Here is a 23,516-nt window from a genome sequence, read left to right as displayed (position 1 = left end):
TACTGCTGCAATAGAATAGACATAAGTCTGGGCACATTCTTTTTATTTTCCCAGTTTAGATTTGAGAGAGAGAGAGCAAGAGACAAAGAGAGCAGTCTGAAAGCATTCAGCTGGATGTTGATTTATGTATCACAGTGCTTCTCAACCTTGGCAGCTTAAGGATGTGTGGACTTCAACTCCCAGAATTCCCCAACCAGCCATGGAAAATGGAAAACTTTCAATTACGCTGGGGGGGAAAAAATGAGCAGCATCTGTTCAAATCTTATTTGAATCACAGCCTGAATTTGCAAGTACTAGGTGGATTTGGAAAGCTCACTATCTTTCAACCTCCTACTGGAAAGAGGTTAACAATGTGGGCTGGTCACTCAAAAGTGTCAAGATTTTATGAACGTAAATACCCTTTAAGCATTTCAAAACTGCCCGCTTTGCACCCAAGGATGCAGTTCATGAGTTTACGAGGCTTCGCTATTTGTCCTAATATGTTTCACATTCAGTAAGGAAAAATAAATCTATAGCTTCCCAAATTCTCCGTCCTATGCAATGTACAAAAAATGTACTGCAGCAGGTATATTTTCAAGTTAAGAGGACAATGTCTGTGTGTCCTTGACAGCGAGAATATATCTGCCTGGAGCTCATCCAAATGGAGAAAACTACTAAAAGCCTAAAACAAGAGAGCAACTGAAGAGTGGAATTTGGCATTCCATAATTTCAGCAGTACCACTAAAAAGACTCTGTAAACTCTCCCAGCTTCTTGAAAAAAAAGGACAGAACACTGACTCCTCTTTTCTGTGCAGGTGTCTTTCTGATTCCTTACCTGCTGATCGTTTTTGTTGGGGGGATCCCTGTCTTTTTCCTGGAGGTGGCCCTGGGACAGTTTATGAAGCAAGGTGGAATTGCAGCCTGGAACATTGCTCCCCTGTTTAAAGGTAATGGCGTTGTTGACACTTGTCTGTATTTTTTAGCCACCTATTAGATTCAGAAGTAGCAGGAGCTGTTGTAAAGCTGTGAATGTGTAACAACAGAGTATTAAAGCACTGCAGAGTTTTATCTGTCTTGTAGAATTCTGAGAAAAGATTGGAAATGTTCTAGGGCTAGGCTATATTGCTACATCATAAAATGTGACGAACCAGTTCTGTTCAATTTATAGAGAACCAAAGGGCATGTGTCTGTTTCTGTTAACTATTGTGACCACTCCCTCATCTGTTACGATTAGGCAGAGAGGATAAAATTAGGGAAATCATTGGTGTGGAACTTAGGGATTGAAGAACCCAACCAAAGCAAGCACGCTCGAGACCTTCCAATCTCTGAATGCAAAACTTTTATTGAGTACATCATTTCAACACTGCTGAAGGCAAAACCAGCTGTACCTAATTCCCGCACAAACCCACATAATGATAGTATAGATTTCTCCCTCCCCCCTATTAGTGCAGGTCACATTGTCCAATGGAGTGTCATTGTATTGTTGTAAGAAAAAGTCTCTGGTCTTGGCAAGCACCTGCTTGAGTGTCCTTGGCTCTCATGGCTTGTCTTCTGGAAGTCTAGAGCTTGCATTCCATCTCACCTTTCCCTCCCCTCTGGTTCTTTGGCAAGTTGAGAAGTGATAATGTTCGCAACAGCATAAGCGCGCTCCGACTTGACAGGCTATTCATATTCTTCCCCAAAGGCCAGTTTTGCCTTGCATCTTAACAATGTAGCGTGTCTCCCCCAATGGGAGCATCTGGTTCCCCACATCCTATGCCCCCATTGTATTCTCTGGCAGCAACACAAATCTGGACCACAAGTACTAGAAAGACCACAAGATGAGGCCAAAGAGTTAGTGGTTTTGGTGCCATCTCTTGCTCCCCCAGATATTTGAAGCGCAATGTACAAAGATTTTACCACACTTTCAGTCTTCACCAATTTAATGTGAAAGCTAGTTTCTGAAGCATAGAGTTTTGAAACTTTGCCACATATATTCTTGTGGAAATGGAAGTTTAGTTTCCAGCTGTTGCGATCATCCTGGTGGGCACCTCATGAGTAGTCCAGATTAGAGAAGACACAGGACAAGTGTTTCTCGGGATGAGAGAGCCCCGAGCTGACTCCAGACCTCTCTTTTATTAGTAATCAAAGTACAGCGTCATCAAAAGGCGTTATTATGGCTACACATCTCATATTACATGCATGAAAAAGAAAAGCATCCATATATTCTCCATATAGGTTTCACATTCTACAATATTACAGTAAATCACGTGAATTCTAGGAAAGCGATACCTAAGGTAAAAACAAAACTTAACTCTGGCTCTCCTCTGCCAGCCGAGAGGCCCATCTCCCCGTTATCAGAGGTTACCTCAGTCCTCAGGAATGTTCTACAAGGAGATGTCTCTGCTATGCAAACACAGCCTATGTTCTACAATATTATGAACAACGAGAGAACGAATAGGGCCCTTCAGTGATCATCCAGCTGAACCCGCCTTTTTCATACTCAGATTATTTCGGTGCCAAGCTCCGTACACGTGTCCAACCAGCTAGACTGGTCTACACATATACTATGGCCACCTGATTCCCACATCCAGCCATTGTTAATTGGCCAGAGAGGAAGGAATAGTTTTAGTTTTTAGTTTATTGAATTTATTGAATAGTAGCTAGATGCTACCTGATGGTTCTTAACCAATAGCTTGTTCAAAACAGAGGACATAGGCATGTGTGGATGGAGCCTTGCTTTGGTACCAATGTAAAACTCCATCACAATGATGACAGGGCAGTCTCCTTGAGATAAGGTGGATATTTGGAAGGCAGCCAGTACATCACACAAGTTAATTTACACCCAGGCTTCAGATGTGGACAAAGCTATTTTTCTGCTGTTGATTTTTGCATATTCCTACTTGGCAGCCATCTGTATTTTCCCCAAAGCTGCAATATATATGTATTTTGCCTTCCGTGCACTTAGGGCCGTCCTCTAATTATCAGAATGGCTCTGAGTCATCTACAAACACACTGAATATTATATTTAGTCCGGAATTGAATGATCCTTCAGTATCAGTTTCTAGAATTTACAATTATAGGGCTGGCCAACAGATGGAATATGGAAGTTTTAAATATTGTAGTTCTTCAGCATTTCCCAGGCCAAGTGAAAACAGGAAAAAAGTGGGAAATAAACAACAACATGTATGTATGTTTAATGACTGTGATGAATTTGCTTTTCCCGGGGGCAGTGTTTTTGAGGGGCTGTTGACATTATGATATAACCCCAATCTGGACTGTCTGCTATATAGATTTTGCTTGAAATTTGCATGGGAAAAGAAGGTATGAGATAGATGATACAGGACATGGTTTCTCCATGCAGCACTTTAAAACTCCAGAAAACACAGTTTTACCAACTTATTCTTGAGTTCCTCACAATAATAAAATCTAACTTGGGAGAAAAGCTAAAGATCTTGCTTAAAGAAAAGTTAAAGCTAAAATTATGCTTATTATGTCTCTTTCATTTATTTTTTTTATTTTTAATTTGATTTATATGCCACCCTTCTCCAGAGACTCAGGGCGGCTTACAATGCATTAAGCAATAGCCTTCATACTTTTGTATATTTATACAAAGTCAGCTTATTGCCCCCACAATCTGGGTCCTCATTTTACCTACCTTAGAAAGGATGGAAGGCTGAGTCAACCTTGAGCCTGGTGAGATTTGAACTTGCAGTAATTGCAGGCAGCAGATGTAAGTGTATGTTAATTTAGTGTAAGAGAGCATTCAAAATATTATTCTATCTACATCAGGGGTGTCAAACTCAAGGCCCGGGGGCCAGATCCGGCCTACGGTGCCTCTGCCAGCAAAAACAGAGCTCGGAAAGGCCGCAGGAGGCCCTCGCAAACTCCATTTTCTCTTGCAGAGGGTTGCATGAGACCACTGCAGTCGAAAATGGAGCTTGGGAGCCCATTTTCTCTGGCAGAGTACTCAGGCCATCACAGCCCCCTCCCACATGAGTGATGTCAAGCTGGCCACGCCCACCCTGGCCACGCCCACCCCAATCCCCCAAGGTCAAATGCAACCCTCATGGGGCCCTCAGTGAAATCAAGTTTGACAACCTTGATCTACATCTTCTCCGCATCCATTTCATGACATACAGTTCATTCTACTATTTCAAGCTTCCCTACTTTGCTTTTCTTTCATTCCCCTGCCGTTAGAGACAGGGCCTTAGTGCGAGGGTGTGACACGCTACCCTTCCATCAACAGACACTCCCCCCCCATCCCAAATGCCTCTGGCTCTAATCAGCTGTTTCTCTCTAGGTTTGGGCCTGGCCTCCATGGTCATCGTCTTCTTCTGTAACTCTTACTATATTATGATCCTCGTCTGGGGTGTCTTCTACTTGGTCCACTCACTGACGGAGACGCTGCCATGGGCCACCTGTGGCCACTCGTGGAACACTCCCCAATGCACCGAGCTTTTTGGTTTGAGCGACTGCGGCAACAACACCCACAACAGCACCGCCAGAAACTGCAGCAACCTGGCTGACCAACGCTCTCCCGTCATTGAGTTCTGGGAGTGAGTGGGTGACAATGTCTAGGAGGCACACCTGGTGTAGATCTCCTTGGAGAAAGGTGGGGGGGGGAAGAACATGTGGCCTTTTCCAGTGCTACCTAGATATTTCTTCATTGGCCAGCCTGGCAGAGTTGCAGTTCAGCAGTTTCTGAAGGCCAGAGCTTTGTGGCCCCCTGCTCTAGAAGAACGAGTTGAGGAGGCTTCTTGAAAGCCCAGCAGAGGGAAGGATCTTGTGAGCAAGACGGAAGGGAAATTACAAAATGGAGGGAAAAGGGGACATGGAATGATTTGGATAAGAGGAGCCCAAAGGATTTTGGCAGCTGAGGCAGAAAATCCATTAAGGAATCCCAAGGTACTAAAAATTATCGTATTCAATTAACTATTGACTACTTGCTTACTTTTAATGGTTTCACAAAATCTGAAATCTTTAAATCTGAGCCAGACCCGTACCTGAGGAGAAGCAAATAATTTCCCACAGAAGAGAGGTTTTTTTTCTTTCTCTTTTTCAGGCTGGGCCTTCTTCTAATCTCCTTCTTCATTTCCTCAGGAACAAAGTGCTGCGTATTTCAGGGGATCTGGCTGATCCAGGAGAGATCAGCTGGCAGCTGACCCTTTGCTTGCTTGTAACTTGGGTCATTGTTTATTTCTGCATCTGGAAGGGGGTCAAGTCAACCGGGAAGGTAACTGGTATGTGTGCGTGTGTATTGTTTCAGGAGAAAGCTTAGGCATGTGGCCATAATGACATTGAGTGCAGGATAAATTCTCTAATAAGGATCCCATTATTTCTGAATGTTGAAATGCCCTGCTTTTCATTCTGAAACTGAGCCAGCTAACTCTCTAGATTTCCTGTCTTTGGGATGAAATTTGATACCTTGCCATTTCCTCTTCAGACCTAATGGACCTCATACTTAACAATTGGTTGTTTCTTTTTTTTTTTTTTTTACTATTTCAAGGAACTATTTATTAAGAAAATAAACTTCTTCCTACCCTCCTCTGACCTCAGTTTAGCAACAGTCATTATGTAAGAAACACAATGAAGGTAGGAGGAGGGCTGTCTTAACTAATTCTTTCATCATGCAGTACTTGCAAGCAAATGTAGCTTGTATTTCCCACTGGATTGTCAAGCTGTCTAGCTGCACAAGCATCCATCATCCTCTGGAAATAACTACAGCTATTCAAAGAAAGAGGGGAAAAAAGGGTCCAAGGTTACAGTTACCTGACAACCAATGACATATGTTGTGTTTGTGAATTGCAGAAAAGGAAATGAGCCTGACAAGGCTTTTAGCAGTCATAGACTTGGGTTTTTTAAAATTTTCATTTGATATTGTCTTTTTACATGCTTATGTTTTAACACAATCCTCGTACTCTATCCTAGTGTTTCTCAACCTACGCTACTTTAAGATGTGTGGACTTCAACTCCCAGAATTCCTAATCCCACAGCCAGCCATGCTGGCTGGGGGAATTCTGGGAGTTGAAGTCCACAGGTCGTAAAGAGGCCATAATTGTCCACCCCTGCTCCATAGTGCTGCCCTCCATTACATCTATCATTGACTTGGTTTTTGTTGTTGTTGTTGTTAAGAAGAAAATGGCTGCCTGTGGGATTGGGAATTCTGGGAGTCGAAGTCCACACATCTTAAGTTTGCTGAGGTTGAAAAACGCTGCTTTATCCTATTATCCGAGTGTCCATGACTTGTGATCCATCATGTCAAATGTAATCTGGGATCTAAGTAGGGTGGTCCTCCTACTATACAGTCTTGTAATTTTCTAATCCTCTGATTGGCTGACAGGTGGTCTATTTCACTGCATTGTTCCCTTATGTGGTGCTTATCCTCCTGCTCTTGCATGGAGTGACGTTGCCTGGCGCACTGGATGGGATCATTTACTACCTGAAACCTGACTGGTCCAAGCTTGCTGTGGCTCAGGTAAGAATTTTGGGCGACATTGACAGAGAGAGATGGGTGGAGAAGGTTATCATTGGGGGAAGTAATTGGGAAACGATGAGGCTGTAGCCAGTGTCTCTGCAGGAAACAAGGCTCTTGCATGCAACCATTGTTGCCCTCTAGTCACCTGGTTCAGGCCATGCAAACAGAGTTCTGCCCCTCCACTAGTGGGGTTTATACCACAGCTGTTCCCCTCATCTCAGGTATGGATTGATGCTGGTACCCAGATCTTCTTCTCATATGCTATTGGGCTGGGAGCCCTGACCGCACTTGGCAGCTACAATCGCTTCCACAACAACTGTTACAGGTGAGACACCCACCCACCCACCCACCCACCCACATCACATACAGATAATTCTGAGAGCCAACCATGGTGGTGAAATCTTTTGGGATTGTCTAAATCCTAAAAATGCTGTCCCTCAAAAAAGAATCTTTAAAACATGGCATTAAGTCAACTTAATCCCATTTTCTCCCTCTCCGTGTCCCTAAACCAGCATATCAACACACCGATTTTTAGTTGTGTGTGCTTTCTGTTAATCTCCATAAATATATAATTTGACACAATGTGTACCCAATTGACACCCGGAGAAATCTCATTTCTCCACTACTCTGACATTTTTTTAAGCCCTTCAAGTTACAAATACAAGCTTGAAAATGTATGATTGAAATATTGGAAGCGAAAGGAAGCAGTAAGAGTGTAAGTGGTAAACAACAATTAAGGATTAAGAAGTTTCAGCATCTACTCCAAGGTTAGCAAAGGCTAAACAAATTATGCAGATGACAAGAATGTGTGCAGTTATACTTGATTTGCATAATTTACATCCGTGCTTTTTCAAACCTAGCCATTTTAAGATGTGTGGAGTTCAGCATTTGCTGGCTAGAGAATTCTGGGAGTTAAAGTCCACACATCTTAAAAGTTGCCAAGTTTGAAATACAACTAGTTTAGCTTTTTTTCTTGCAAATTATGAGTTCTGTCAGGGCAGAATTCGGCTGGGATTTTTTTTAAACCACAGACTATAGCCATCAGTGAGTCTCTTTGCTAACATTGTCTCGACTATCACTTTATCTCACTTTCTGCACATAAACATCTAAATTCTGTAATCTTAATAAAAAGGAGCAAGGCTGGGGTGTTTTCCATAATGTGTGTTCAATTGTGACCGTGCATTGTGTGTTTCCTTTTCCACACAACAATCATTGCCACTTGTAGTATTAGTGGAAAGGGTTTCCAGGTCAAAAGAATAGTGCAATTTCCAGGCTGGTTGGAGCTTTGGACCATAAGGTGATGCAGAAGCACAGCAGTTCTTCTGTTGCCTTCTGGATAAGGGAGGAGGCTTGAGGCTATTAAGTGTCCACTTCTGGTTGTGTTGAATTTATCCATTCCTCTCTACAGGGATGCATATCTCCTGGCTGTGATCAACAGTTCCACCAGCTTCTTCGCTGGCTTTGTAGTATTTTCAGTATTGGGCTTCATGGCATCAGAGCAGGGGGTAGACATCTCCCAGGTGGCAGAGTCAGGTAAGGAGCAGCAGTCAGAATTTCCTTCCTGCCAGTGGTTTTCCCTTTCTTTTGAGAGGCAGATTCTTTCCAGGGTTTTGCGCGAGTGAAAGTACCTCGGTATTAGAATGCCTGTTTTGCACTTGGATTCAGTGGGATCCAAAAACATTTGCAGGACCAGAGGCGCACAGTCTCCTACCTAGGATAGCTTTCAGTGCAGTCCCAGGATTCCTTTAAAATTTAAGCAGTGAATTGTAATTTTTGATGAGGTCGAAGGTTTAACTGAGTTAAACATATTGCGGGACAGTAGTCTTGGTGGTAGCACAGTGATTAGAATGCAGTACTGCAGACTACTTCTGCTGACTGCCAGCTGCCTGCAGTTTGGCAGTTCGATTCTCATCGGCTCGAGGCTGACTTATCCTTCCATCCTTCCAAGGTCAGTAAAATGAGGACCCAGATTGTTGGGAGGCAATGCTGACTCTTTAAACCACTCAGAGAGGTCTGTAAAAGCACTATGAAGCGGTATATAGTGTTGTGGTCCACCCGCAGCCTGCAGAGTTGGCAGCAGAGTTGGACAGTGAGGAGGCTGGGGAGGAATATGGACCGGTCCTGGAGTCTGGGGAAGGCTCGGATGAGGGCTCTGCATCAGAGGCAGAGATGGGGGCTAGGGCCATCTGGGAGTTATGTGCTGATTCTGGAGCCTCCAGAGTCTGACGTCAGCGAGGCACAGGAACGGGGAGCCTGTTCCCAGTGTGCGCATGCGCAGAGCTGCCAGAAGGCAAGAACAATTAAGACAAAAGGGGAGACTCAGGAGTAAGGCTTGGAGATGATTGGCACCTCCCATAAGACATAAAGAAGGAGCAAAGGCATGTGAACCTTTGCAGGAAGCAACTTTGTTTGTGCTGGTCGGTTTAAATTCTAAAGCTCCGTTTTGACTCTGTGCTCCGTGTGGTCTTGCAAAGCTAATTGCCAATTAGGTCTTTGGCAGCATGTCAAGGGAGATAAAGGAGGGTGCTTATCAGCCTTATCCCGAAGGACTGTGGCAGACTTCTCTCAGACTCTTTACAAACTATTTGTGACTCATCACGGGCTGTGAATGAACAGAATTCACAGCCGTTGAAATAAAAAGAGGGTTTTTGGGATTAATTGTGTGCTTTTTACTATCTCAGGAAGCGTAGGTCAGAACATATAGGCCTAAGTGCTAGTGCTATATTTGATAGAGGCAGTTAAATTTTGATCGAATTAAGAATAAATGTCTTAAGGTCATCTACCATCTGAAAGTTGAGCATGGACCTGTTCCAGAAAAATTGTGAACTCCTGGCTGAGGCCTTGAAAGCCTCTTCCAAAGAGGTCCTTCTCTATTAGTTTCTTATAACTTGTAAGATTTTTCTGCAGTCTCCATTCTCGAGCATTGTTTTTGTCTTACAGGTCCTGGTTTGGCCTTCATTGCCTATCCCAAAGCTGTAACACTGATGCCGCTGTCTCCACTCTGGGCTACCCTGTTTTTCTTCATGCTTCTTGTCTTGGGTCTGGACAGCCAGGTAACCATTCATGGGGGCGGGGGTGTAGAAAAGATGAAAAATAGAGATATACAGTTATCAACTTTTTTAATAATCCCCCCAGCTTCCTCCTGTCCTTGTAGCACATGGATGTCCAACATTCTGGCTTGCCTGGGCCACACTGAGTGAAGGGGAATTGCCTATAAAATATGTAATACAGTTAATGTATATAAATCACATAACGATGGTAAAAGTTTATGATCTTGTGAGGTCGCATTGCCAGCTGCCCGGGGCCACATGCACTCCGTGAATTGTGGGTTGGACAAGCCCGTTGTAGCAGCAGTATCTGCAGAACTGATTTGATAAGGTGTTTCTCATTACAAGAGGATCAGGAATATTCTTGCTGCTATCCACAATTACAAAAGGATAGGGACAACAAAGTAGTTAAAATCTTGATCTAAATGACCAGGAGTGAGGAAGAAAGCATTGAGGCTCTCTTTAAGACCTTCTCCTTCAAGATAACTGTACTCTTTCACGCCACAACATCCAATTTCCTCTTGAGGTCAGACATCTCCCCTACCAGGCTTCTTCTGCATCTACATTGTTGTCATACATTTGGCTGGGCTAATTAGGCTACTGCTGGGCGTGCTCAAAGGGCTCTGTAAGAAGAGATCGTTCACGCTACCCATAATATTTCTGGCCAGTTGCCATCCTGTCGCCTAAGAACCAAAGTGCATTGCATTAGATGTAAGTGAATTTAGATCTGCATTTTGTTTTTGTTTTAATCTAGCAGTTCGGGGAGACGTGGTGAGAATGTACAGCAGTCACGCATTTAACATATCATCTAGTGTGGCTCCAAAATGATGCTGTATTAGATTTGAAGTCCCATGATTGACCTCCATTTTGGTCCAAAAGGATGCCAGCAAAGGAATTATGGGAGTCGTGGCTGACACAATTAGAGAGGACAGGCTGGGTCAGATGTTATAAGCGCAGGGCAGCGGGAGGCTACCCAGAACAGGGTAGGGACATTGGGACATTGCCAAGGAGATCAGGGTGTCTGGGAGAAGGATCAAGGTAAACCTGATCAAAACTCCACTCTTTTTTAAGATGTTACACATGGGGAATACACAAACAGAAGTTGGGCTACAGTTGCATAGTCATGGTCCCCAACTTGACTATTTTTTAATTTCTCCACTGGTGAATGTCTCCTTGCTTCTTGCCAGTTTGTGGGTGTAGAAGGCTTCATCACCGGTATCCTAGACTTGTTTCCACAGCCAGCGGCAGCCTCACCCCGCAGAGAGATCACAGCCGCCATCTGCTGCCTTGTCTGCTGTGTCATTGATCTCTCCATGGTGACTCAGGTGAGTTGAAGGCTGGAAGAAAGACGATCCTTTTTGTAAAATGGATTCCACCTAGGGGGAGCTTTTAATTGTAAGCTGCTTGAGTCTCTCTGGCTTGGCAGCCTTGTGAATCTATTATGGTAATGACCATCTGGTTCCAACTCTAAACGCACTCACAGAAATAACTATTCTAGTCATCCAGGCAAAAGGAGCCTTGCTTGTCTTCTTCTGCAAGACCTGTTACATGTCTGACAATCACTCCAGGTCCCTTTTAAAGAGCGATTCAGAAAATTCCAAATAAATACCATGTTTCCCCAAAAACAAGACCCGTTCTTATTTTCTTTTGGGCCCCAAAATAAGCATCAAGACTTATTTTGGGGGTGATGTCTTACCCACTTTCCTTAGGATCACCGCAGCCAGGCCTCCCATGCCCTGACACCTGTCATGGCGCTGCCCGACTTCTACGGCTGCTCGCCATGTAGCTTATCATGACAGTGCCGCCGCGTGTGGCAGGAGGCTGCATGGTGTCTTGTGCTGTTGAGCGCATGAGTGGTGGCAGTGGTGTCAGGCAGCTTCGTGACAGGTGTTGGGGCATGAGAGTCCTAGCTGCAGCAGTCCTAAGGTAAGCTGGAGCAGCTCCACCCCTCCCATCCGCACCCTAGCTTGATTTTTACGCATGTGCCTCGCCCCACCTTGTACAACCAGACTGTAGTCGGGGTGTAATTTGGGCTTATTTTTGGGGTAAGGTTTAAATTAGGCACAGGTGTGAAAATCGGGCTAGGGCTTGTTTTCGGGGTACATGAAACATGGTACATGAATGATTAGTATTATCTTCTCTGTGAATCAATCAAAGTGTTCGGTTTGCAAAAAACACAACTTTTCTTCTTTCTTTTGAGAGCGGGCATTGGGATTTCATTTTAACACGTGCCATTGTGTATATAGGAAATGACAATACAGATTATCTTAATCTTAAAAGAGCGAGACAGAGAAGCTGGATGGAGCTCTGGGGATGGGCTGTTCACACAGGCTCCTACATTTTCTCATTTCTCATTTCCACCGCCAGCATCATACACCAATAAACAATATTGCTCCGAATGACTTCCTTAATCGGCTCCTCTCCTGTGTTCTGTGCCTGTAGGGTGGGATGTACGTTTTTCAGCTCTTCGACAACTATTCTGCAAGTGGAATCACGTTGCTTTGGCAAGCCTTTTGGGAGTGTGTGGTGGTTGCCTGGGTTTATGGTAAGTGGAAAGAGGGAGGGAAAGTGAAAGAAAAGTCAGCATTTACTTGCCATTCCCCACCTTCTTCTCAAGCCCCGTTTTGCCCTCCGTGCGTTGAGAGATCTAGGGAGAGAACCTGGACCAGATGGGAGGAAAACAGCATGTCTTCAACTTCCATTTCTCTTCTTTGTAGGAGCCGACCGCTTCATGGATGACATCGCCCGGATGATTGGGTACCGGCCTCTGCCCTACATGAAGTGGTGCTGGTTATTCATTACTCCCGTAGTGTGTGTGGTAAGTCATGCGGGGGGTGGGTGGGGAGTGGCGGAGGTAGGGATGGGTGCAAAATCAGAAAAAGGTAAAAGGAGCAATAAAGGAGAATATTTGACTCAGTCTTCCATCCTTCCGAGGTTGGTAAAATGAGGACCCAGGTTGTTGGGGACAATGTGCTGACTCTGTAAACCACTTAGAGAAGGTTGTAAAGCACTGTGAAGCGGCATATAAGTCTAAGTGCTACTGCTATTGCTAGATCAGGGTTGACATGAGGGGTCCTTGGTGCTCTCTAAGCTTGCTTGTTTTCTTGCAGACTTTTCATTACCCAAATTAGGTAACATCATCATTGCTAGGCATATAGATAGATTTAACCATAGTTTCCACTGGGAAAATGTGACCATCCAAGACCAAGCCAAGTCCAAAAATGCCAGTTGATTTCTAGAAGGCTGGCACTCTGACAATTCAGCCATCAATAGCGACATAGACATTAACAACATCTATAGACTATGCACCCAGCCCAAAAAGGAACAAAAAGACCCAAGCACCTCTCCACCAGCAATCAGCACCCAGATCAGCATAGATTAACTTCAAGGTTAATATCAGACCAACAATCAAATAAATAAAACCCCAATCAAGAAACTGCCAAAGAAGCCAACAGCAAACAGCCCAACCAAAGAACTTCTAGGACACCCCCACCCCACCCCCACACACAGGCAAAGACCAGAATATAAACTGAGAGCAAACCCCACTAGCACTGATGGTGTTACCTAGTTTGGGTAATGAAACATCTTCAAGAAAACAACCAAGCTCAGAGAGCACCAAGGACCCCTCAAATAAAGGAGTCCCTGCAGATTTTACTCCTCTAGTCATTGCCAACTTTAAGAGGCAGTGCTCATCACTGTTTCAAGGCCATTGAGCCAGTGCTGTCCAAAGACATTTCCGTGGTCATTTGGTCAGCATGACATCATGGAGAGCTGTTACCTTCCCACCGAAGTGGTACCTATTTATCTACTTGCATTTGCATTCTTTCGAACTGCTACCCTGTTTCCCTGAAAATAAGACATCCCCTGATAAAAAGCCCAATCACGCTTTTGAGCGCATGCACTAAAATAAGCTGCCCCCTGAAAATAAGCCCTCCCTGAAAATATTTAAACACATGTGCAGCTGGTCCCCGCCATTTCCTCTGGTTAGGGTTAGACAGAGCTGGATATCAGGTAAGACTGCAAGAGGAGCCCATCTTGCTCCACGTGCCCCAAAATAATAAGACCTCCCCGAAAATAAGGCCAACCACTTATTTCGGGGTTCAAAAAAATATAGGACAAGGTCTTATTTTCGGGGAAACACCGAAGGTTGGCAGCAGTTTGGACAAGGACGGGAGTTCACCCCATCTCGTGGCACTTGGGTCTTGAACCCAGAATCAGAAAGACCTTTCTTGAAGTTGGGCCCATTTAGGCTGTTTTTTTCCAACAACTTTTTTTCCCCCCAGCCAGTTTTTAAAAATGAGCTTGATTAAGTATGAAGGTTATGCGATACCTCAATCCTAGCCAGTAGCAACTTGACATTTTACTGAGTACATTGCATTCAGAGGAAAATGCTTGCCCTTTCCTTTCCCTCCCATTCAAAGGTTACTTGTGCAATCATAGAAACTAAGGATACTGGGTGTCCTTGAGTTTGTTAAAAAAAAAAAAAAAGAGTATTTTGTTTCTGGACCTTCGGATTGCCTCCTAGTTCAACAAATCGCTGGCACAAGGGCTTGATGTTTTGCCAGGGCTCCTTCCTATCCCCTCTGACTCTCCAAATTCTATTTGGCTGGACTGGCAGCAAAGATGAGACGCAAATGTCCCCTGATATAGAGGAGGGGGATGCAAAAAGAGTAAAAATGTTTCCTTCCATGGTAGAGCTCCCATCCAAATTCAGATGTACGTCTCTGCATCCGTGCACATAAATGGTTATTTAAAACAAGAAAACCGTTCAAAGATAACTAAATGCAATCACACACCCTCTTAGGCACATCTCTGACCCTGAACACTTTTCTGAAAACAATATAATTATCACAAGTCTGACTTTGCTTTAATATACCCGAGGCAGCTCGTGCTTACGTTTGCCATCTATTAAGAGAACAAAACCCTGATGATTTCGGAAAATTTGGTTTCCTTCTGCACTAGATTTGAACTGATCATGCCCAGTGCTGTTTCTAGACTGCTAGTCCCTGGCACAACTGTGTTGCTCTTACTCATTTATCTGATTTAGATAGCTGCCACTCACCAAGCAACCAGGCAACTATCAGATTTTAAAAAAAATTTTTTTTAAAGAAATGCATCAGTCATAAGAAGAATCGCATAGAAGAATATGCAGTTCTGGGGTCAATCATTCACAAAACACAGACTAACATATCCTAGCAGCTCATGTAACATCCTAGCCAGGGGACAGCCAGATCTCCAGGGCTTTTTTTAAAGAGGGTTGAGGGCATCTGAATTGGGAAAGGGTGCTCCTGCTACAAGTGGTACATAGAATTCCAACTGGCAATTATGTACTTCTGGTTTTGGTTTTTTCTGTTGCTTTTCTGTAGATGTGCAGATCGCACTGTGTTCCAATTGCACTCATAGCTACGATACAACTGTGTGAGCAGGGAAGGGGCAATTCCCCCCAAACTCACCACTGTTAAAAAGATCCTTTTAATCGCTTTTTTAAAAACGACTCTGTATTGATTTCAAAGTCTGGATCAATATAAGAGGTCTTTTTTTATACTACATAGCAAGCAACCTTTGGATAGCAAATCCCCCCTTTCCTTTTTTTTTTTTTTTGAGGGGGGGAAGGGGAGACCCTGGAAGGGGAGGTGAATATATTTATTCATTCATTTATTTGATCTGAGTGTCAGGTTTCAATGTCTCAAATAAAATAAATTGCATTTCCAAACAGATAGTCTTTGAAGAAATCTTTCATTTTATTAAGCACGACAACCTGTCCCTGATCGTGGCCAACTCTGACTTCCTGACCCCAAACCTTCCCTTTCCGTTCCCCAATTCTCTGTGTCTCATTGGCCCTCTTCCAAATCACTCTCCCCATATCTACTACTTAAGCTCCCAGGAATGTCCCCCCTCCCATCTCATCTCCTAGGGGATATTATCTTTAGGGAAAATAAGTAGGTGAGAAGTCAAGCGTCCTCTTGCCAGCTGCCCCCTCTTCTCCTTCTTATGTCAGCACTAGAGTAAATGCAGGTTGAAGTGCTGACACTGAGGGTTTGAGAATTTTTGAGAAGTCCACATGCCTTTTTTAAAATATATATATTCAATCAGCTCAGTGTTTTCCTGCCCCCTTTTTAGCAATGCTTTTTAAAGGATCCTGAAAGCTGGGGTAGAAAAAATGGAGAGCCACACTTCGCAGGCGGTCCATTCTTAGGTGATATAATGATCTGCCCTGCAGTCTATGGTGGGCAGAGAATCTGAAATTTAAGGACACGGGCAAATTTACAAAGAGGATTCATTCAAAATGACCTCCTACTTCTGCTTTTGCATTAAGTCAACCACAGGGGCATGTTCAGTTCTATTTTTTAAAAAAGAGAACCTTGTTATTAGTTTTCTTTGTCAACTATCCTCAGCCTGGTGCCCTTCAGGTGTGCCTGGTTATCCACAATGCTGGCTAGCCAGAGTTAGCGCTTGAGTTGAGAAAAGTTGCTGTAAAAGCTTGTTCTGCATTACAGCAAACTAACAAAGGGAAAAAAACCCCAATCCATCCTATTTTTGGCTATAACCTTCCCCTGCTTGTTTTAAAATAACCTGGATATCTGTGTCATATCCAGTAGCAATTATACTTTTGTGAATTCTTGTGGGAATTGACCTGCTTTGGAATTCCCAGAGCAATGTGTTCATTGAAACATATGTTGCCTTTGGATGGTGCGATGCCCTGAATTTTGCTGTACTCATAGTTCTTGCTTACAGAATGGACCAAAAAGGCTTTGAGAAATGCACATCTTGGGATAAAATATATTTAGAAGCCCATTATGCTCAGGGATACACAGTATAATTTTAGAGAATGTTGCATTTAAAAACAGACACTTGAACACAATTCTCCATAGAAAAGTTCGAATGCATTTTTACATGTGCAGAAGTGGGAAAGACATAAGAATGACTGACTCACTCACTCAGTGACTGACTGACTGACTGACTGACTACATGCATGCATGCTAAAATGGCATAAAGTTATTCCTACATATTAACTGGTCAATTTTCCCATTGCATACATTTTTCACAGGTACTATAGTGACACATTCTCTACTCATCTCTAACATTCCTTTTTACCTAGGAATGTATTCTAGAATCTACTCTGGGGATGGGCAACCTAGGGGTCATTCAGGCCCCCCCTTCAACAATTGTTGGAGCCCCAGAGCCTTTTCTGTTGCTAACAATTGGTGGCATGCTTTCCAGACATTTTGAAATTAGAATCAGCCAAAAAATAAATAAATAAAGTAAAACCTAAAAATAGATGGTGGTTGGCAGGCTTAGTAGCAAGCTCATCTCCTCTGTCCATGTATCCAACAGGTGGTTCAGTGGCTACGACGCTGAGCTTGTTGATCAGAAAAGTCAGTAGTTCGGCGGTTCGAATCCCTAGTATAGGTCTCCTGCATGAGCAGGGGGTTGGACTGGATGACCTCCAAGATCCTTTCCAATTCTGTTACTGTTAAACTGCTACTTGCACCCACTTCAAAAGATGTGGCACAACTGACAGTACCATGTTGGTGCAAATGCATAATATTCTTCTTTTTGTGAATCTGAAAATGTTCCCGTTTCAACGAACACAGGAATTGCCTTGCTTTCCTGGAAGAAGAAAAATTTTTTTTTCTCTTTCTCCACTCAACCTCAAAAAAGATAAATCAAAATGAATAGCCAAATACTTCAAACGGTATTACAATCGAATGCATGGAGAAGAAAGTATGCATTATAAATTATGATATTCTGTTGTGCTGCTGATGAAGATAGGCACAAAATGTGTAACACAGAGGCAATGTATTCAACCAGATCTTTATTACGTTCACAGACCAGCATAGAGGCAACACATTAAAAACAATCTAACAGCACATTAATAAAGGGTAAGAAATATTTTAAGCAAAAAAAAAAGTGACTTCAAAGCATGTAGCATTTTCGGATGCAATTCCTAGGAGCAGAAAAAAACCCACACACTTTGCATCTAATATTTATTGAGGTCAGAGCTACTTGGCTGGCACCTCAGATGTCAGAAATTATTTCCTTCCCTGACTGGAATCATTTTTCAATTTTTTTACAAGATGTCTGCTTTAAAACACATTGATTAAAAGAGCAATTTTAAAAAAATAACAACATAAAAAGCAATTTATCTAAAAGTGCAGAATGGGATGAAGTGTAAAAGTGGGACAAAATGTCGAAAGTTGAAGGAGGGTTCAGTTGGCAAACAGATAATTCAGTCATTAAAACTGCAAAACTCGGAAGGAAGAGAGTTTGAAATTACTTTGATCTTCACTTTGGTCTCTCCTCTTTCCCTCCCTGTCTCCCTCCTTCCCTCCCCCTCTTTTCCTCTGTTCCTAATCAGGGCATCTTCCTGTTCCACGTGGTAAACTATCAGCCACTGACTTACAACAAGACCTATGTCTACCCCTGGTGGGGGGAGGCTATCGGCTGGATGCTGGCCCTTGCCTCCATGCTTTGCATCCCCTGCACTGTCGCTTACAAACTTCTGCGAAGCAAGGGCACCTTCCAACAGGTGAGTGTCAATAGCTCATCTCTACCTGAAGCCCAGTGAACAATCTTGCTTGTTAGGCTTGTCTGTTTGGGACACCTGGAATTCTGCACGGTGTGAGAAGATACTATGGTGAGGCTAGGCTAGGGTTTGGCTCCTCCTTGTTCAAATATAGTTTATATTTCCTTCTCATGGCATGATGGGGTCAGTGACATTGGAGATATTTTTCCAGAGATGGAGCTGTGCTGGTCCTTGGAAAGGCTTGGTTAAAACTTTGACAATGTGCCCAAGAACAAGACCTGCCATCTCATTTAGCAGTTAAGGTGTTTGCCTGTTTATACTCTTGCTGGTCTATTAAGTATAGCCACAAACAAATTCTAGGGTGGTTAGCCAGAGAAAGAGAGGATCTTCTAGCATTCATAGAATGAAGTTGCAATTGTGCAAAGCCAAAAGTAAGGGGCAAGTGGCAAGAAGATACACCGTCGGTAAATTCAAGGAGATACATCAGGAACTCTATCCAGAACTTTCAGAGTAATCCGGGTTTATCCTGCCTGTTAAATTTTTCATTTAGTTTTCATTTTGCACTTAGTTGTGGCTTGCTTTTGAACGGTTATAAAAGAGGCCTTTTGAGTTTCAGGGACAATAATTAGTTGATTAATTGGATTTGTGCCTTTAAGGAATATCAAGCCATTCTTCAAAAGATCTTTCGGGGCAACAGCATAAAAGAAAAATAAAAAGAACTTTTGAGCAACGTTGGTTGACTGATGTTGAATGGTTTAAATATGTCGTGGTGTGACTTTAATTAAAGGCCTTCATTCCAAGAGAGGGAGAGAGGGAGGGGACTTTATACTTTAAACACCCTATTTTTTATGGTACAAACGAGTAGAAAAACTCTCTTTCCAATCCCCAACGGGGCTAATTCGAGCCAGATATGACTATTTCAGGTGAATAAATAAAAGTGAACAAATTGAGGTGCTGCCTTGAGTTGATCATTGACGCCACTGCCTCATTCATTTCTCCCCCAGCGCTGGCAATTGCTGACCACCCCTGTCTGGGGCCACCACCACCTGGAATACATGACACCCGAAGCAGAGGCAAAGTTGCTGCCACCACCAGACAGTCTTGCTGCTGCCCCGCCAGAGAAGGCTACGCTTTTTGAGACTGTGATTTAATGTCTCTTGCCCTCTCCCAGTAGGAATAACACAAGACCCTTCCCCCCCACCCACCCAAGGTCATGCGGAGAGGGAAGAGGCCAGGGGAGAATGGGCATAATGGGAGAGGGGGAGTGGGGGGGGGAAAGTCCCTTGCAAATTAGAAGACCTTTGCCCTGTTCTGCTTTTGGTTGCCTTGGGCTCCCTACAACTCCTCGGTTCGCCATCTTCAGTGAGACTCTTGTGATTAACGAAAAAGCTATGAATTGGATTTGGTAAATCTTGACCAGTAGAGGTGCTGATGCAAGCAATGAAAAGAACCCACTTAGGGTCCCAAAATTGTTTGAGGTTTCACTTCATCCTATTCTTCCAGTGTTAGCTTTCAAACCTCAGGTGCGGGCGTTCGTTCCTTATCATAGAATCATAGGGTGGGAAAGGACCATGGAGATCTTCTCTTCCAAAGTCCTGGGGCAGGAATCTTTATGCTCTCCCAGACCAATGGCTGTCCAGTCTTTGCTTGAAAACCTTCATTAACGGAGCCCTCCGTAACTCCGGAGTTGCTTAGTGCTTCCCACTATCACAAAAGCTTCAGTTGTTTAGTTTCCCAATTCACCCAATGCTTTCCTAGTTTCCTGGACTCAGTCTTTGCATGGGGGAAAAAACAACAACCAGCTATAGAGCCGATGTAACCGTAGCTGATTAACAGGCTAATCCTGCTCATTGTGTTGCAATTCTTTCCCCTAATTCTCCTCTCTCCAAAAGAAACAGAAAAAGACCAAATGCTTTCCATTAATCTCTAGCCTCTTTTTCCTCGTGGATTATTTCCCCGTCTCTCACTCCTATATCTCTGGTCCAGTTTCAGTTACACTGAATGTACCACATTTTCATACTGCTTTCTGGGGTGGAAGAGGGGGAACCCTTCTGTCACTTAGATCTTGTCTGTCTCTGTTGCCTTCACATTTTTCCCTCTGCCATTTGGAAGGGTGGTCTTGATCAAGGGCACTGCAAGTGGGCATCAGGCTTCCTAACGCCACTTGTAACATCTGAAATCTTCCTCCGTCCGAAAAGGAGAAAGAAATCTATCTGCATGGATAATATCTGGGCCCTAAGGAGACTAAGAGGATCTGAAAAAAATTCTTAAATAACTCAATTGCTGGTTGAATCTCTCCATTTATAAACATAGAGGAATTTTAAAAGGAGAAACAGTTGGCATGCAAAACTCCTTGCTAAAAGGGGCATCTATTTCTGTTTGAATTCCTATAGTTTTATCATCCACCTAGCAGGCAGAAATTCAACAAGGCAATTCTACATTAAGGCTTATTTATGATAAACTATACCAAAATAATAAACGGGAATCTCGTGTTGCCTCGATGTGAATGCATTATGACCGTGAAAATCCTTCTAATGGCAACTAACTAGAATCCTAATTGCTCATATTGTGAAAAATTATCCTTTTTGAATTTCTGCCTCTGACAAAGACTTTTAAGAAACAAAAAATACAGCAAGCAAGCAAATCTGCTTGGCTAATCATCCTTCTCTTACACATGATAGATAAAGCCATGCTCTGCATTACTCCAATGTATGTATTTGTAATATATGAATGTTTGTGCCAAATTGGGCTGAGCTCTCATTTCCTGCCACATATGAAGCTGTAACCCACCCCTGCAATCCTCCTAAGCCTCATTCTCAGCTCCTTATTTCTGTTTTCATTTTTTTTTTTTTGGCAATTACATATGCAAAGTGATACTGATCTGACTTCCAATGATAAATACAAGAGATGTTCTCTACTGTGCTCATGGCATCTTTGTTAAACTGGCACTCACCCACTTACCCTTTCTCACCTGTACTGTCTTTTATTCAACCAGGTGAACCAACAGCCCTCTTTTGATCTGCATCATTTCTCACATGTGTATGTTTCTCCCAGTGTCCTCCTTTTCTTTATGACACAAATTACAGGTAGACTTTTTTAAAAAAGTTTTTAATGTGCTCTGTCCTGCATCCCATTTTTCATCATTCCATTTTGGCAGAAAAAGAAAAATGGCAGGCCCAAAGTCACCACGATTACTGAAGACAAGAAAGAAAATCTGCAACAAGTTCATTATGTTTTTTTGAAAGCTGGGTCTGGTTCATGAAGCACACAAACCAGGATCTATCATTTTTTTGGAGATAAGAGGTCAGTCAATGATGAGCCATGGTGGCGCAGTGGTTAGAGTACAGTACTGCAGGCTACTTCTGCTGACTGCCGGCCGCCTGCAATTTGGCAGATCGAATCTCACCAGGCTCAAGGTTGACTCAGCTTTCCATCCTTCCCAGGTGGGTAAAATGAGGAGCTAAACTCTTGGGGGCAATAGGATGACTCTGTAAACCACTTAAGAGAGGGCTGTAAAGCACTGTAAAGTGGTATATAAGTCTAAGTGCTAAGTGCTATTGCTATCTATAAGGATGTGGAGCAGAAGAGTCCTTATCAAGGAGTTAGGAGAAATGCCTTCTCATCCTTGTCACTTGCCTTGCCTCACTCCCACATCACTCACAAAGTCTAGCACTGTGGAACAAGAAAGACAGTATCTGAGACTCTGAAGTAATGGGTGACTCACCCTGCCTGCACCTAGACAGACTGTCAAGGATCAGATTTTACTGTGAGTAGGTGAAAGTAAGTGACCTGCTTAGAAATCAGCTTTTGTGCCTGGTTAGAAAGTGAGGAAGAGAATACTTGGGGCCAACATCTAGATGCTTCTACTGAATTGTTCCTCTAGTGAATTTGGGGTGGCATCAATAGTTCTTCCTTATTTTTTTTCTACAAGGGCCCTTTGAGGAAGGTAGTGTCAGCTATCCCCAAACCACTCAGGGAACTCCTGAGTTTAGCTGAGGCTGGAACACGAATATATATATATATGATTGGCTAAATCTAACCCGCGAAGCCAGAAATATGAAATTGTGTGGCTAAGCTCAAAAGCTTTGATACATAAATATGACGATTTATGTTTTTTGTTCATTAAGGTTATATCCCACTTTTTCCCCAAGATGTATGTGGTTTAACATAACATGCCCTATTTTAATACTCCGAGATAGGTTGAGCGAAGGCAGTGATTAGCCCTAAATCTCCAAGTGAACCGGGGTTAGTCAAGAGATGACGAATGTCAACTTTGAATCTCCATCCTATTTCTCTGCACTCTTTTGTTCTCATTTGCTTCACGTAGTCTCTTCTCCTCCATATATACTCTTATTTTCTTTTCTGTCCAATCCTGTTAAATCATCCCATGGGAATATCAACCAACATAGCTTCAGTGTTTTGGAACTCAAAAGGACTGAGCACTGGATACAGATTCTGAATCTGGCTGTCGGTCTTGTTCTTCCCAGAGCTCTCTACGAATAGGTAAGGGGGGTAGCCATTCACTGCCTGTTGGCCTGGAGATCCCACTTTGGCAGAACACTAGTCATCGGTCTATGTAAAGGGCAGCCAGGCTAATTCCCAAGTCTTTCTTGGTGTGTTTGTGTATATCAGTGGTAGGTTCCTCCCGGTTCGGCCGAGCCAGTAGGGTGACGATATGACGTCACCGAACCGGTTCTGCTCCCACCCACCCACCCCCGCGTTATTCTTACCTTTTATTTGGCCCCACACCCAATCTATTGCTGCCTCCTGAGTCCCAGCCAATCGGCTAGAAGGAAAAAAACTGTTTAAACTCTTGCCACAGGGCTTCAAAGGGCCGCCCTACAGCTGATCAGTGTTAAAAGGCAGTGTGCTGGTAGACCGGTGCCTCCAAAAACAAATGAGTAGACAGGTGCCTGCAAAAATAAATGGGTAGACCAGTGCCTCCAAAAACAAATGGGTAGATTGGTACAGTTCTGCAAGCAGTTAAAAGCCTGGTAGACCAGTACCTCTGCTAAATCCTAAAGAATTGTCACATGACCATCAAGCCACGCCCACAAAATAAGCCACGCCCACAGAACCAGTAGTAAAAAAAATTAGAACCCACTCCTGGTTTGTATATACAATATTATGGGTTAATGACTATTGAGAGCATGTTTACAGATAGTCCTTGACATATGACTGCAATTGAACCCAAAATCTCTGTTGCTGAGACATTTATTAAGTGAATTTTGCTCCATTTTACAACCTTTCTTGTGACACTTTTTAAGTGAATCACTGCAATTGTTAAGTTAGTTAAAGCGATTGTTAAGTGAATCTGGGTTTCCCCATTGATTTTGCTTGTCAGAAGGTCATAAAAGCTGATTGTACAACCCCGGGGACGCTGCAGCCATTATCAATAAGAGCCAGTTGCCAACTGTCTGAATTTTGATCACGTGACTATAGGGATGCTACAATGGTCGTAAGTGTGAAAAACGATCATGAATCATTTTTTTTCAGTGCCATTGTA

The 23,516-nt window shown here is 43.2% G+C and overlaps 1 protein-coding gene across 1 annotated transcript in view; it reads left to right on the top strand.

Moving 5' to 3' along the window:
* Positions 1-20,932, top strand: part of LOC117673966 (sodium- and chloride-dependent creatine transporter 1-like) — a 31,433-nt gene extending 10,501 nt beyond the window's left edge. The window contains exons 4-15 of the mRNA XM_034431715.3: positions 795-926; positions 4,262-4,517; positions 5,062-5,194; positions 6,302-6,436; positions 6,658-6,761; positions 7,845-7,969; positions 9,377-9,489; positions 10,671-10,808; positions 11,926-12,028; positions 12,201-12,301; positions 17,843-18,013; positions 19,015-20,932. Coding sequence (XP_034287606.1) covers positions 795-926; positions 4,262-4,517; positions 5,062-5,194; positions 6,302-6,436; positions 6,658-6,761; positions 7,845-7,969; positions 9,377-9,489; positions 10,671-10,808; positions 11,926-12,028; positions 12,201-12,301; positions 17,843-18,013; positions 19,015-19,161 — 1,658 coding nt within the window. The 3' untranslated portion in view covers positions 19,162-20,932. The remainder of the gene's footprint in view (positions 1-794; positions 927-4,261; positions 4,518-5,061; positions 5,195-6,301; positions 6,437-6,657; positions 6,762-7,844; positions 7,970-9,376; positions 9,490-10,670; positions 10,809-11,925; positions 12,029-12,200; positions 12,302-17,842; positions 18,014-19,014) is intronic.
* The last annotated feature ends 2,584 nt before the right edge of the window (positions 20,933-23,516 follow it).

The sequence above is a fragment of the Pantherophis guttatus genome, chromosome 2, assembly GCF_059756535.1.
Source record: "Pantherophis guttatus breed Tessera chromosome 2, ASM5975653v1, whole genome shotgun sequence".
Classification (NCBI taxonomy): Eukaryota; Metazoa; Chordata; class Lepidosauria; order Squamata; family Colubridae; genus Pantherophis; species Pantherophis guttatus.
The sequence above is the reverse complement of the archived record's forward strand: the minus strand, read 5'-3'. Positions and strand labels throughout refer to the sequence as shown.